Below are 16,158 nucleotides of genomic sequence, written 5' to 3'. Positions count from 1 at the left end.
TTTAAAGATGACATGAGTAGTTCAATAATTTTATAATTTATTTTTGGCCAAAAATATTGGCACTAAAATTGAATTAAAAAGTTTTAAATATTTAAATTTAAACTACAAAAACTGGTATCATTTTACTTCTTTTTGGGGGCAGTGGCACAGATGGTTACTACCAAGTCGATCGTAAAAGAGAGAGGGAGGTGAAGAAAAGAAACTTCAATCGTAAATATGTAGTTTATTTACAAGAAGATAAACGAATTAATTCTTAGTTTCCTGCGACATAAAAGGATAAAAAATAAAACAATATGTAGAAATTGCACCAGCCGGGAATCGAACCCGGGTCTGTACCGTGGCAGGGTACTATTCTACCACTAGACCACTGGTGCTATGTGAAGTTATAAATTATAGAAACAAAATAGAATAATATCTTGGTAATAATTTATAATTCTGGGCCTAATCACGTTCAATCCGGCCCGTGGATTTAACTGATCTAATCTGTCACATGAGGTTTGCGACCCACTGATTGTTGTCCCCGGAATAAGACCAATCTATTAATTGTTTAGTGGCCCATAGAATGAGACCACAATTTTTTATTTTATTTTATCCTTCAAGAGCTTGAATGTTGGATACAGTCATTTAAGCTATATTAAATTCTAATAAATATACTAAGTCACTTAGTTTATTTGCTCCGAACTAAGTAGTGCTAAAACATTACCATTATACTATCGAGCTACTCTGCGAAGTCAAAATGTTGAGCTAAATCATTAAATCACTTAATATTTCTTTCATAATAGAGGGGCTTTAGTTTTTAGAAGATAAAAGACCATAAAATTTCGTGCATTAAGGGCAAAAGATGACAGGTCACTGGACAAGATTCCCCGCAGCAAAAGCTGCAGGTATTCCCTCAAGTTTTGGTACTTAGCATCCAATGGTGAGTTCTTTAACCAATCATGTTAACAGTTGAAGATAAAGAAAATAAAATCTATAAGAAATTGGCGCAGCCCACGCACGAGGCTTCCACCAAGGTAGCGTATGAAAACATATAAATATCTTCTACTTTCCATTGCTGAAATATGATGCTGCTCTTGATGCGCACGGACATATATATATATATTAGGGTGTATCAGCTCATCGATTTGTGTTCGTCGTGATCTCACCCAGTCTAATCTTCTAGCCCTCTTTTATCCAATTTTTGATGTAGATAGTTGTCGAATACTAAGTATTTGTGATCGATATACTGGTACGTATTTGAAAACTCTAAATTATTTGGTTTGAGAGTGAGTTCAGAACTAGATTAGTTAATCTTATTTTTTAATTTTAATTTTTAAAAAATAAATTTAATAAAATATAAAAATAATAATAAAATATTAAATTACTGAAATAGTTTAGAGTTCCTTTAAACTCAAAACAACATGGCCTAATTGTCTAGGCGTGCATTAAATTCCTGCAGCAATTCGGCAGGCCACCAGTTGCAACAGATCCACAATTTGTCTCCAGTCGTCCAGAACGTTGAGAGAAGGAGCTGCCAAATTGGACTCGATGGATAACGATAAGCTTAAAAAAGAAAAAAATAATCGCATCCAAAGACGCATCACGTTCTATAAATCGAACAGTACTCATGACCCAACTCCCACTCCACTCTCTCTCTCTCTCTCTCTCTCTCTCTCTCTCTCAACAATGGCGATCTCCTTCTTCCTAACCCTTCTAGTTCTGGTCTCTTCCAGTAGCATAGCTCAATCCAAAGTCGAAACCTTCACCTACACCAACGAAGGCGAGTTCGGCCCCTACATCACCGAATACGGCGCCGACTACCGCGTCCTCCCCATCGCCACCTCCCCATTCCAGCTCGCCTTCTACAACACCACTCCGGGCTTGTTCTACCTTGCCCTTCGCATGGGGACGACCCGCTCCGAGTCCACCTTCCGCTGGGTCTGGGAGTTTAACCGCGGCAACCCGGTTCACGAAAACGCCACCTTCTCCCTCCTCTCCAATGGCAACCTCGTCCTCGCCGACGCCGACGGCCGTGTGGTCTTCTCCTCCTCCACCGTCAACAAAGGAGTGGTGGGGCTCAAGATACTGCCCAATGGTAACCCAGTTCACCCCAAAGTTTAATACGCTTCCTTTCGCATAAGCACTATCTCAGTTAACTTGCTCAAAACAGTTTTAAGTATTTGTATCAGCATCTTTACTTTAAATTTAAGAAATTTGACTACTTTTGTAGTTAAGAGGAGCACTCTTTCATAGTAATCTACATTATATTTTTAACCCAAAAGCTTAAGCTAACTAACCCATAACGTTACTATCCAAATGTTATTTTATTTTTATTTGTAATAAATGTTAATTTTTTCATCAATTTGATCTATATACAATAGAGAAATAAATGTTCCACGTACTAACAATATATCATGACTTCACAGGTAACATTGTGCTCTATGCTGGCAAAGGCCGGTTCGTTTGGCAAAGTTTTGACCACCCAACTGACACACTTCTCGTTGGCCAGTCTCTTAGTCTAGCCACCGGGATTACGAAGCTCGTGAGCAGGAAATCTACAACCGATGGGTCATTCGGAAAATATAGTCTGGTCTTGGATTCCGGAGGCATAACAATGTACGTGAACAATCTCCCATACTATAACTACTCGGATGGAGAACTAAGCTTCAGGGGAGGCTTGGCGAAATTCGAGTGCGAGCCCGATTCGGATGAGGCCTTCGCCTACGAGCTTAGGTTCGCCACTGACCAAGGCACGAGCATTCTAGCGAGGCCAAAGTACAACGCCACGCTGTCATTCCTGCGGCTTGACGTGGATGGGAATCTGGCAGTGTACACGTTCTACGACCCCGTTGACTATAGGGCGTGGGAGAAGACTTTTGCTCTCTTCTCCGACGACCTCGGCAGGCTGAGCGGCTGCGCTCTGCCGGAGAAGTGTGGAAGCTTCGGGGTTTGCGAAGACGAGATGTGCGTCGCTTGCCCTTCGCCCAAGGGCCTTCTCGGATGGAGCAAGAGGTGCTCGCCGCCAAGCCTGGGGAACTGTAGGGGTAGTAGTAGTAGTGGGGCCGTGGAGTACTATAAGGTGGCTGGGGTGGAGAACTTCTTGAGTACGTACACGAAAGGGGAGGGGAAGGTGGGGTTGGAGGAGTGCAAGAGGAGGTGCAGCGTGCAGTGCACGTGCGTGGGGGTGTTGTACTGGGAGGTGGAGAAGAGGTGCTGGCTGGCGACGGCGTTCGGTACGCTGCGCAAGGTGGAGAAGACCGGCCACGCGGCGTACGTCAAGTACTTGAAGTAGGTACGGGGAGGGGGTGGTCGGTGGAGATCGATCTTGGTTTCGGTCTTTTTTTAGTAGTTGTTGTTGTCTGCTTGTGGCTAATAATGGCAAAGGATTGGTGGGTCCGTTGGGGGTTGCGGAGACGCGTTAGGGAATGGTCCTCCACGGCTGTCGGCAGCAAGTGGTCTGCAGCTGTGGTGGTTGGTTGTAGGAATATCCTGCAATTTGAGTCCGCTACTTTCTCAAAAGAAATAAAGATCTCGTATTGCAAGTTAGCGACAATTTAACTAATTAATGATTTGGATGTGGAGTAAGTATAAACTTAAACTAGTCCAGCGAATTAAGGTTAAACTGATTAGTATTCAAACAGAAGTTTACTATAAAACTTAAAAACATATGGGTCTTAAAATCTGAGCATGTAGGATAGGCGGCTAAGTTAACCAATCAATGGCTCAGCTGGCCTGGTGGAGGCATCTATCAAGGACGGGAGGGAAGAGGGGAACTAACTTTTTCACGTGGTGATCATCTTATCTCGTTGTCCAGGTGACAGGTGATTGATTCCAGGGATAGATAAAGAAATAAAGAAAGTAACGAGGTGCTGAAGAGTGGATATTCTAGTATTCTATCCTAAGGGATATATGCAGAACCAAAGAGTACGGGGAATTTATATTTTAAAATGGTGAAAGATGGTGAAATGTGGATCTACCAATTACTTGCCATTATAGATTAGCAATAGGATCAAGCAAGAGTCAGATCCAGCCCAGGGATTTTACGGTTGAGTTGGTCCAATATATAGGCCTTGACCAACTGCAGCCCACCAAGACCAGGCTTGGGCTCAACATAACTCTCCTTCATTTGGAGTAAGCGAGGGCTAATTATTAGAATATATATAGAAAAAATCATCGTTACCCATCAGTTGGTGAGTTAGCTGTTAGATTTATCTTCACCTAATAATATAAAATCTCCCCCTATTTTTTAAGGAAAAGAATCGCCGTTAGTTTGTCAGTTAGCAGCCTTGTCCGAGCCTGTAAGTTGATTGGGCTTCATGTCAATTAGGCCTTTAGTAATAAGCCCAGGCCGACTGGCACAAATCGACAATTGTTTTCCTATATCCGCGTTATTCCATGGATCTTGTACTCCATATTAAGTGTAAAGAGTTGTTGATAAGATATGTTAAACTTTGAATCACCCAAGTAGTCAAACTCGGATATATATATATATAGATGAAGAATAATCTATTCGTATGCACCCCGCGTGCTTTAACTACTCGCTACCATCCCTTAAATCAAGCAGAGAATTTCATCCAACCTCATCTCCGTAAAATATATGCATTTTTACGGTCAGAAAATAGATATAAAAATTTATCTGTTTCCAAGGAAGGATGAGTTACCATGAGACTAAATAACAACTAAGCCAAGTAAGTCTTAATATTCTTCCGATTCTCTTATACTGGAAGAAGGGTCGAAGGACAAGTGGTTTAAGGTGATTGGCTGTCCTTTTTTAAGTACAGGATTCGGATCTTTCTTCGGATAAGATAAATGTAGATAGGGGTAATCCAACTCGCCATCGGATAAGGACATGATGATCGAGTAAGCCAAGGGAGAGTCCGGAAGAAAGCGATTGAGTTGTCCTTTTTCGTATATGTCCCTTCACGTGAGAGGATACGTGTCCGCTTGCTAGGGAAAGGGACCATCCTTATCCGGAACAAAAGCATTTCAAGATTACAATAACGATGATACGATATCATAACGACGTGCCCAATTGTCATCCAAGCACGACTAATAATTGCTACAATATCTTCCATTTATATATTCTCCCTCGCTCTTTAATCACTTCTCTGATTTTAATTAACTAATCACTAATATCACACATCTCTGCTTTTAATTAACTAACAGCTAATATCGGTAGATAAAAAAGGAGAAATAAATAACATTTCCGATACATACAATGTTTTCAAAGACGACCGCGGACGATGATGGAAGATGGATGGTGAAGATTCGTACGATAAGGTACGAAACAAGACAATTTAGTATTTTTTATATAAAATAATTAAGAAAAATTATACAAGGTCTATTTATAATTTTTAATAGTAATATAGTATATATAAAATTCGTAAGATGCACTATGCTACAATATCAAATTACTATTGATTAACAGTTTAACACTAACAATTAATTCAGTAATTCACAGTCTCACAGTTAATCACTAATCACTAACAGTTAATTCAAAGATTAGTAATCACTAATCAAATAATTACTGATTAACAAATTAATAGGCTAACTACTAAGTGATTAATAGATTAAAACATTTTAACGAATTTACTTAACAAATAAATTAATTACTGATTTACAAGTATTTATTCTTCAATAGATAATTAATTAAGTTACTTTTTTATTTGTCTAACTGCCTAGCATAACCGATTAACTGATTAAAACAGAATAAAAAAATGGACCTTCGATATGTGAGTGAGACAGAAGGAAAGATGACAGATTGTATCTCCTGCCATCGCATGCTGCCGCTTCTCGCCATTACTGAACGATGTCGCCAACCGCTACCTTAGCTGTCTCGTCTTGGCTGAAGTTAGAGTTTGGCTCAGCTCGATTAAAGATGAGCTGAGTCTGAGCCGTCGCCGTCTCAAAATTAACCGAGCCTAAGTTGAAGACGGCTCACTCAGGCTCGGATCAGTATAAAACGGTTCTGACAAAACCCAATTTCCAAATCTTACATCTGACATCTCTCAAATCACCAGCTTGCCTCCTCCTTCGAAATCGATGCTCGTGAGCTCGTCCTCAAGCTGCCGTAGTGCCGGTCTATTCGTCCTCTTTCAGTCCATCGCCAAGCTTCACCTCCTCCTCCTCCTTCGCCACCCGTGCTCGTGAGCTCGTCTTGCTCAAGCTGTAGCGGTGTCGTGCCGCCTTGTCCTCATTCGCCAAGCTCCGCCTCCTCCTCCTCCTTCAGCACCCGTGCTCGTGAGCTCGTCCTCCTCAAGCTGCTGCGGTGCCAGCCGCCTCGTCCTCCTCAAGTTGTCGGCCGCCTCGTCCTCCTCAAGTTGCCGCGGTGCTCGACTTGGGCTTGATCTGGCTTGGTCCAGCTCGACCTAGCTTGGCTTGAATGAGGCTTGATAATAAGCTCATTTCAAGCTCAAACTCGGCTCGAGTTGAACTAAGCTGAGCTTGAGCCCAATTTTAAGACTCGAAATTCATTTCAAATCGAGCCTGAGCCGGAGCCGGCTCGCTCAGGCTCAGCTCATTTACACCCCTAATGCGATCGCAAAGTTGAATGGCGAGGCGATCGCCTTTTCTGATTTTTAAAACACTGATTATAACAAAAGCTCACACATATTTTGTTTGTATTCTTTCTTCTGAATAAATATAATTGAGACTTAACCCACTTTTTTTATGAAAAAAAAATTAAGTGGAATTCAATTGATTTAGATTTCTAGTTCCCAAGTCTATTATTTAGAACTTTTAAGTGATGATATTTCAAATAATTTTAATGATTATATGTTATGAAATCTCATAATTTGAAGTCCCATTCGATTCGGATGAAATTTATTTGCTACTCACGTTAAGTTTTGTAATATTCGAAATAACATTATCTTGTTACAATGAATTATTGATGCCCAAGGATAAAATAGAAAAAAAGCTTCCTACTTTCTTTACCAACACAAGATTAGATAAATTTCATTTCAATTCTATTAATTTTCAAACAACACAGTTCATTTCTAAATAGAATCAATTAAATTGAATCTAAATAAAACCAATTGAATTCTAGCTAGAATTGATTCCAAACACATCTTAAATAAATTAAATATTTTTATCGTTTTCTTTAACACGTCATATCATTGCTTATTGCACTCAATAAGCACAAACAGAAGGTAATGCATGTAATAGGAAGATAGATGGTGGGTATTAGACACATAATAAATATTCTATATCAACGATTAATCTTTTAGGAACCTTCTACAACGAAGAATGCCTATACATGAAATTGTACCCAATAAGCTCAAAAATGCAATTAGACCAAAAAATAAAAAATAAAAAAAGGAGAGAGAATTAAAAATGTGTGTTTTTTTTCACTTTATACACGTGTTAATTGGGAAATGCGATGTGAGCTGTAAAGTGATAATGACTTGACTTCTATTGCGTACGTGAGGACAATTGGATGGTACTAATAATACTGTGTGGTGGGGGTACCGACCACTGCTGCAAAACGAGAACGAGACCCCGCATCCCAAATCTAATCCTCTTCCACTCGTCGCCACGTCGCATCGCGTGCGAAAGACCTAACTCTAAGGCCTCTAAGCTACGGTGGATGGGTTCATGCATTCCCAAGTCCCAAGTTGCACTGCTACAATGGATTAGATGGTCTAAAGATTGACCATCCGATACGCCTCGAGATTGATGTTCTTACCAACACGACTTGAACATGTAATGGAAACTGGAAAAAATCCTTTTCATGGCTTTATTATTATTTTTTCTTCAAAACTTGAGTTTTAAGGTGTGTGATTCAAGGTAAACTAGCTGCGGTTTAGTAAGAGCTAAGGCGGCAATTGTAAAAGAAAACGTAAATATAAAATATGCTCTCATACTAATTAAAAGTTTTAAACTAATAATGGCCTCTCGTAGAAATATAAATATAGACAAATAATTAAAATTAGAGATCTAAGGAAATACAAATAATTTTTTTTATAAAAAATCTTAAATCTGAGTAAAAAACACGAATCATTTTCAAGGATCAAAGTAACCATTAATAATGTGCAAATATAAGAACCACTTATAGACTATACTATACGTTGAATTCGCCATTAAAGGACTGTCAAGTTAGGGTTTATTTAACCTTCAACCACTGTTCGGTCGATATCTCAAAATCTAACCATCTAAAATCTACGATCTTGGATGGGTTAGAAAGCTTTTTTTTAAAGGCGACAACATATCCAAAATTCAGAAAGATCCAATAGTTAAATTATCCGCAACTTCCTTCAAAAGTCACGTCCCTAATCTAGTCTAGAATCGTTTCGAATTAGATCAAGTCGGTTTGTAACAATACTCTTCTAATGATCCTGAAGATATATTTAACTCATTTGAACTCTTGTAAAATTTTAAGTCAGTTCCAACTCTTGTGAAGTGCGTGATAAATAAAAATTCAATTATTATATAATCATGCTCATGCAAAATATTCTAAATGCATTCAAATAATATTTTTAATATATGAATTATCAATACAAAAATCTAACTGTCTAACATAGTCCCACCATTTTAGACAATGTTTCACCTAGGGAAATTATTTGTCAATGACTAATTTATCAAGTAGGTTACAACAATTAGCATGCTCTGGGTTAAAATAATTTCCACTAGGCAGGCAGGCGTCTGTTGCACAGTTTGTGGTAAATACGCTATAAGACCATCAGTGATGATAGAGTCGCTCGAGCTGTCACGCATAACTGAGTACATGGATCGAAAATAATAATCTAAAGAGAGTTAATAGGGACATCTATTATCTTAGTCACGATTCCATTGATACGACAAAACGCTACAAGGTTGGGACACGTGCTGCGTGCGCTGTGCATCTTCCTTTAATAAGGGATAACGTTGTATCATTTTTCTACATCTGAAAAAGATGTAGGTGGTGTGCTGGTTGGTGCCCACAAGATTTTAACTTAAGAGATGTTTAGGAGGTGCACATGTTCTAGATTATATATATTCTGCCTGCCGAAACCCTTTCGGCTCCTCCTCCTCTTCCTTTTACCTTTTTCTATTCGTTTCTTTCTTCTCACGCGTTTACAAAGTGTGCACATCTCAAAATTCAAGGGCTTGCAAGTAAGCATAGTTTGGGTAATACTAATTTTTGTTATTTGTTTAATGTCTTAACCACTAAGATATTAATCGTGAGTTGAATATATACCACATGCAGTTACATAGACTTTCTAGATAACATCCAAATAGAGACCCAAACAAGCTATCAAAGTTAAGTTATAGTGACAGACCTACTAGTCAGCATGTGAGAACTTCAAAAATATTATTCCAAGAAAAAATTAAGACTACAGTCTCAGTGAGATGCAGATTGAGAGGTAGGTGTGATATTAAGAGGGGTTACAAAAAAAAAAAATTAAAAGGGTAATTATAATTTAATCTATATGTGATTAGACACAATTGTATTTTACCCATGTACTTTTAACGTACTTAACCACTTAATTTTTTGTAGTCAGGACTAAAGTGTTATTTTTTTCATCGTATTTAATGATATTAATTAATAACCAATTTTCTACCATAAAACTATATTTATATGAGCTCCGGCTCAAAGGAAAACAATGTTCATCGTGACTCGGCATATAGGGATAAAATTATCATTTTACCTTTCAATTAATAATAAACTAATAATTACACTTTTGGTCAGACCATAGGGGGATTAACCAATGTGGTTTAAGTGCTTATGATGAAAATACAACAGTATTTCATCTAATTGTGTCCAACGTAAAGTGTAATTTCTCTAATTTAAAATGTGTCTTTCTAAAGTAAACAACCTAAACCCAGTCTACACCACCTAGGCTAGGCTGATAAGTATCATCGCGTCTGTGGTAAAGGCAACAGAGACATATCATGGGAGAGGTGCCCACTGTAGCCGTAGGCTATATATACATATACATTCCAGAAACCTTTTACTCCTCGTATATATTGCACCAGGCTCGATTCAGATCCTAGGACGAGAGGTGCTATATATATATATATATATATATATTTTTTTTTTTTTTTTTTTTTTTTTTTTTTTCATCCTTGGCTACGTGGTCCTGAATCATGACCCAGGACACCATCACACCACAATGTACGTGGTCCGAGCCATAAAAGAGAAAGGTCACATGGCAGACAGTATGGTTGGGAGTCGTCTTTGTGTCCTCCACAGCGAAATTATCACCGCAGCATCCACAGAATCTTGGAAGCTAACGATGCGACAAATTTCGAAGTTTGAACATCCGAAATATTAATGTAAGAAGTTGTTGGGAGGATTACTATTCTTATTGTTATTATTATTAACGCATTACGTTCTTTTCTTTCTTGTTCTTGTAAGGATGAGGATAAGTTAATTAGAGAAGTTGATAATAGTTTTCTACCCAAAAAGTTTTGTGCCGTTTGCTCTTTATACTGTAATCAAGTTTCATTTTAGTTTTATCGACCCACCTATTTACAGCGATGGACTACAACCTGAATTCAAAAACTGACCGCAAATCTTCCTACCCAACAAATCACTGCATGCTTCCTACCGAACAGTGAAGTTCTTGGCTATTTTAAATTTATGGCTAATTATTTTTCTGCATCTAGAATGACAACTTTTAAATATAAGTCAATTTTCGGATCAACGATTTCTAGAAAAATTTTAAAATTGCTAAAAAAAATTTTAGGTCTTACAATTTTTTTTCATATAAGTTAATTTTCGGTTCAATAATTTATTATATAAAAATCACTAAATGGAAAAATAACTTATCTAAAAATTTCTTCCTTAAAAATTAGTACCTAAAAATGACTTATATTTAAAAGTCATTATTCCGATCAACAATTTTGTGACAATAAAATATATCTATTCTTGCATTTAAGTTTTGAAGTAGACTCAACGAGTAAAAAAGAGTTTTGAGAGGGCTAGTTTGGTAAAAAAACTTCTCAACAATGAGAGTGTGAACAAAGGAAATTGTTGAAATCTATACATTCGCTATCAACCTTTTTCTACTCTGAAATACAACGACTATATAATCATCGTACAATAGCTATCAGTCCTCGTGGTGAGGGTCCTAGATCCAGTGATGACGAAGCACCACCGAGATACTATTGAGAAGTACCTCTATCGTATTATAGAAAGATTTATCAGATTGTATACCCTTTAAAAGGCTTATTTACGAAATACACCTCTGATATCAGTATTTCGTATGTAAACCTTCTCTAATATCATAAAGTCATCAACAAGAATTCTAGGATATTTGAGAGACTTAGCATATAGGAAACAACTTACCTTATGGTGATAAAATGTTTGCTGCTTCAAAAGGGGGCCCTCCGTTCCAATCCAAAGACAGACATTTATGCTGTCATTAATGTCCCTCCAACTGAGTGGCGCCACTTATACATCCCGTTCCAATCCAAAGACGGTCATTTCTGGTGTCATTAATGTCCCTTCAACTGAATGGCGCCACTTATACATCTATTTTACTGGACAAGAGAGGGTTGATTACTTCCATGAGTTTACACAAAAATACAGATTAATTGCTCACACTAAAATATTATCAATAAAAAAGTAACATAATACCTTCAAAAAAATAAGCATAAAAAGCAGAGAAGATACTATAATACTATACTGTTAGGTTTTTAGTGTTACCAAATATGTATAAACTATTCTAAGTGTCTTTATATTTATATATGAGCATATTAGATTGAATTTTTTTAATATTTAGATCTGATAAGTCACCGTATTCACATCACGTTCGAACGCACATTGCAGGTGTTCACACATACAGAGATATTATTCTGGTAGATCGAATGCATCCTAAAAAGTTTGCAGTGTGTTCGTACATACAAAGAGACATTTGACTATTCGAACACACCCTCAAAAATTCGCAGCATATTTGTATATACAGAGAGACATATTTGCCCGCTCGAAAGTGCTCGAGACATCAAGTTACTGTGTTCGAATGCACGCGGGCTATGTTCGAACGATCCCATATAACTTGCAAATTCTAGAGTTACGTGAGACCTTATTTGACTTAGATTTGGTCTTATTTTTATAAGGTATATAAGAGTTGAGATGTCATAACCCTAGGTAAGTAGAGTTTTTGAAGAAATAATATTTGCTCACCGGCCAATGTTCGTCTCATCTTCTACACATCAAGGGTTTCGTCTTAAGAGTCACCAAGACGAAAGATCAATCTCGACATATTGTTTTGTAAGTTAGTTTTGTTAACTGCAATAGTTAATTAACAATTGGTCTGATTTGAGTATGGATCCGTAATTTTTTTTCTGTTTAAATTTTTCAACGTAAAAAGTTTTGATGTTCATCTTTACTTTATATATTAATTTTTATTTCACATATTTACTTGAGCAAGAATTTAAAAATATTGACTAGAGTTTATATACATACTCGTATCTAAGCATTTTCATATACAACACAATAAGAAAATGAATAATTAGTCAGTTCTCTTTCCAAACATGAGATACATAGCTTCATATATCCGTCAATACATAAAAGAAACAGCAATCGCAATATATCTGAGTAATACCTCTTCTTTTTTAAGATGTGGGGGGTCTTAATGATATTTCAAATAAATAATATCGCTGATATTCGTATCTGAAAATATTTATACAACACGAACATTTTAACCATTTGAGTACAAAATTACTAGCCCACATGATTAATATTTACTACTACTGCTAAAGATAAAATTATTTCTTTAATAATGAAATAAATCACTTGACATGTATCACATACGTAGTCTACTTACAGAATTGAACGTTGGCATTGGGATGGAAAGCAGCAGATATTTCCTGACGATCGGGTCGGGTCCTAACTGCTTCTTCACTTTTTATCTCTCTAAAAAGCACACCCATCCTGATAAGATCACATAAAATTTAACAGCGAGATATTTCAGAATCGAAGAGATAAAGAAAGGCGTACGAATGCAGTTGGGATGTCCGGGTCAAGTTGTCAAAAGCAATATCTGTCAAAGATAATACTTTCACAGTCAGGTGGAATACACAATCTCAGCTACATGAGATTTCGAAATAGACGAGCACACAGTTATAGCCATATAAGAGATCGTTGAAGGGCTTTAGTACCTTGGGATTCACACGATTCTGCCAAGATTCGTGTGGGAACGAACTTGCGTAAGGACCAATCCATGTGCATAGGATAAGCCCCGGATAACCAACGCTTTATTTACTGCTAGACCAGGTTGGACACGTAGCCATGTCTCACTTGGAGGAGAGTAGTAATTTCCAATTTCTAAACACGAGATGCGGACAAGTCGTCTTTCACTGTACCGAGAAGAGTACAAAATGGTTAATGAATGAATAATGAATAGGCCCAACATTCTATCTTTATTGTAAGTTAAGGGCCGACGAAAGCCCAGATTCGTCAGTAGAAAAAGTGAAGCACCATCACATGCCTGACAAACCCATCCGTCCCCTTCTTCCCCAATCCCCCTATCCTCGACCCCGTTTCTTCTCCTGAGTTCGCATGGCCGTGCGAGGAGGAGGAGGAGGAGGAGGGACGCAGCTGCACGACCTGCCCGAACCCATACTTACCCAGGTGATCTCTCTAATCGAGGACGTGCGCACCCGGAACGCCGTCTCACTCGTGTGCAGCCGGTGGCGCACGTTAGAGCGCTCCACGCGCACCTCCCTCTCCCTCCGCGGCAACGTGCGCAACCCCTTCCTCCTCCCCACATGCTTCTCCGCTGTCTCCTGCCTCGACCTCTCCCTCCTCTCCCCGTGGGGCCATCCGTTCCTCCCTCCCCCTCCTCCCAATTACTTCCAACAAGAAGAACAAAATTTGCAACCTTACCACCTCTCCAACCAGCAGCTCATCGCGCAGCGGTTGGGGCAGGCCTTCCCCAGCGTTGCCTCGCTCGTCGTCTACGCCCGCGAACCCTCCACTATATACGCCTTGGCGCCGCAGTGGCCGCGGCTGCTCGAGGCCAAGCTCGTGCGATGGCACCAGCGGCCGCACCACTCGCCCGGTTCCGACCTCGCTCCTCTCCTCGCCAATTGCTCCGCGATCGACTCGCTCGACCTCTCAGATTTCTACTGCTGGACCGAGGACATCCCTCCAGCGCTCCAAGCGTATCCGACCGCTGCGGCATCGCTCACGCGGCTAAATCTCCTCCTTGCCTCCGCCTCCGAAGGATTCGGCCGCTCTGAGCTCGCGGTGATCTCTGAATCCTGCACAAACCTCCGCCATCTTATTGCTCCTTGCATCTTTAACCCCAGGTATATAAATTTTGTCGGCGATGATGCGCTGCTCGACCTCGCCACCAATTGCCCTCGGCTTACGCTTCTCCACCTCGTGGATCCATCCACCCTCTCCCCCGCGCCCGCAGCTGGGGGCGGCGAGCAAACGCAAGAGGACGCCGGGATCACCGCCGCCGGCCTACAAAACCTCTTCGCCGCGCTTCGCGGGCTTGAGGACGTCGCGCTTGATCTCTGCCATAATGTCCAGGATGCAGGGCCGGCGTTTGAGTCTCTCAGCCACAGATGCCCCAGAATCAAGTCCCTGAAGCTGGGGCATTTCCAAAGCATTTGTAAGGCCGCCTGGCTTCATCTCGACGGCGTTGCCGTCTGTGGAGGGCTGGAGTCGCTTTGCATTAAAAATTCCTCTGATCTGACCGACGCCGGCCTTGCGGCCATTGCTCGTGGATGCCGTAGAATCTCCAAGTTTGAGATCCACGGCTGCAATAGAGTAACCGAGACAGGGATCAAGAGATTAGCCAGCACGCTGCGATCCACACTCAAGGAGGTGAGGATCTCCGGCTGCGAGCTTCTTGACTCCACTCGATCCCTGCGTGCGCTGGATCCGGTCCGGGATCGCCTCGAGCGCCTCCACTTCGACTGTGTCTGGGTCAAGCCCGGGCTCGAGGAGCAGCCGGCGGAAGACCCGGAGAATGCTGCAGATGGCTCGGACGTCGATGAATTTGAGGATGGTGTGGATTGTTCGCATGAATCAGCGAGAAAGAAATGTAGGTACTCCGAAGAAGCTGGTCCTGCTCATTACGGCAATGGTGTTAATAGCCTCTGGTCCCGGAATTGGGAGCGGCTCCGGTACTTGTCACTTTGGTTTCCGGCCGGGGAAGTGCTCACGCCACTTTTAGATGCACTTGAGAGTTGCCCCGTGCTGGAGGAGATAAGTATCAAGGTGGAAGGGGACTGCCGGACCTGCCCAAAGCCTACGCAGCGAGTGTTTGGATTGAGCTTTCTTGCGCAGTACCAGCGGCTGGCGAAGATGAAGCTGGACTGCGGTGAGGCTATCGGATATGCATTGACGGCGCCCATGGGTCAGATGGATTTGAGCTTGTGGGAGAGGTTCTATCTTCACGGGATCGGGGATCTGAATCTTTATGAGCTCGACTACTGGCCGCCGCAGGACAAGGAGGTGAACCAGAGGAGCCTCTCGCTGCCAGCGACCGGGTTGATTCAGGAGTGCCTTAGCCTGAGAAAGCTCTTCATCCATGGAACCACACATGAGCACTTCATGAGGTTCTTTCTTATGATGCAGAATCTGAGGGATGTGCAGCTGAGGGAAGACTACTACCCTGCGCCGGAGAACGACATGAGCACGGAGATGAGAGTGGATTCTTGCAGCCGCTTCGAGGATGCACTGAACAACAGAGTAGTTCCTGACTGACCTAATAAGGGATGCGTAAAATTCAATAAGTTCCAGAGAATGAAGTGAGTCGTGTGTGATTTCTGGTACAGGAACAATCTTAGAGTTCCTCGGTGAGAATTGGCAATACTTGTTCCTCTTTTTGAGTAATAAAAGTTTCACAACATATCTTTCGCATTATTTTTGAATTGCTACAGTCTTAACTTGCTGTATGTTAGCCAGACAAGCACTGGAAGATGCATGAGGAGCCAAAACCTCGTTCTAAGAAGAAAATAAAAGAATTAGCTAGTGTAGTTTATGAAACAAAATCTGACTAATTGAACCTGCAATGTTCACAGTGCAAGTAGATCTTTATTAGCTACAAATTTGGTAAATTAGAAGGCAAAACAGGAGTGGAATACAGAAAACACATATCATTTAAGCTGACACAGCATTTCATGCATGTGGAATTGTTTTACAAACTCCAGGATGAAGTATTTAGAATCAAGCGAACGAGTCATCCCCAAAGCCCAGAAATCTAGACAAATCAAAAGGCAACAAACTGCATGTCACCA

The 16,158-nt window shown here is 40.4% G+C and overlaps 2 protein-coding genes and 1 non-coding gene across 3 annotated transcripts; 2 read left to right on the top strand and 1 right to left on the bottom strand.

Moving 5' to 3' along the window:
• Window positions 1–303: 303 nt before the first annotated feature.
• On the bottom strand, window positions 304–374 carry TRNAG-GCC (transfer RNA glycine (anticodon GCC)). The gene has a single exon. It is a non-coding gene; the product is annotated as a tRNA-Gly (tRNA).
• A 1,223-nt stretch (window positions 375–1,597) lies between these two features.
• LOC140791909 (EP1-like glycoprotein 2) lies at window positions 1,598–3,525 on the top strand. The gene is made up of 2 exons (XM_073142634.1): window positions 1,598–2,074; window positions 2,406–3,525. The coding sequence occupies exons 1-2, from the start codon at window positions 1,666–1,668 to the stop codon at window positions 3,269–3,271; spliced, it is 1,275 nt and encodes a 424-aa protein (XP_072998735.1). The 5' UTR covers window positions 1,598–1,665; the 3' UTR covers window positions 3,272–3,525.
• Window positions 3,526–13,311: 9,786 nt separating this feature from the next.
• LOC140791908 (F-box/LRR-repeat MAX2 homolog) lies at window positions 13,312–15,784 on the top strand. The gene has a single exon (XM_073142632.1). It carries the CDS (start codon window positions 13,463–13,465, stop codon window positions 15,623–15,625), a length of 2,163 nt encoding a protein of 720 aa, XP_072998733.1. The 5' UTR covers window positions 13,312–13,462; the 3' UTR covers window positions 15,626–15,784.
• Window positions 15,785–16,158: the final 374 nt, after the last annotated feature.

The sequence above is a fragment of the Typha latifolia genome, chromosome 7 (assembly GCF_019914945.1).
Source record: "Typha latifolia isolate L0001 chromosome 7, TyphaL0001v2, whole genome shotgun sequence".
Classification (NCBI taxonomy): domain Eukaryota; kingdom Viridiplantae; phylum Streptophyta; class Magnoliopsida; order Poales; family Typhaceae; genus Typha; species Typha latifolia.
This window is presented reverse-complemented; position numbering and strand designations above follow the sequence as displayed.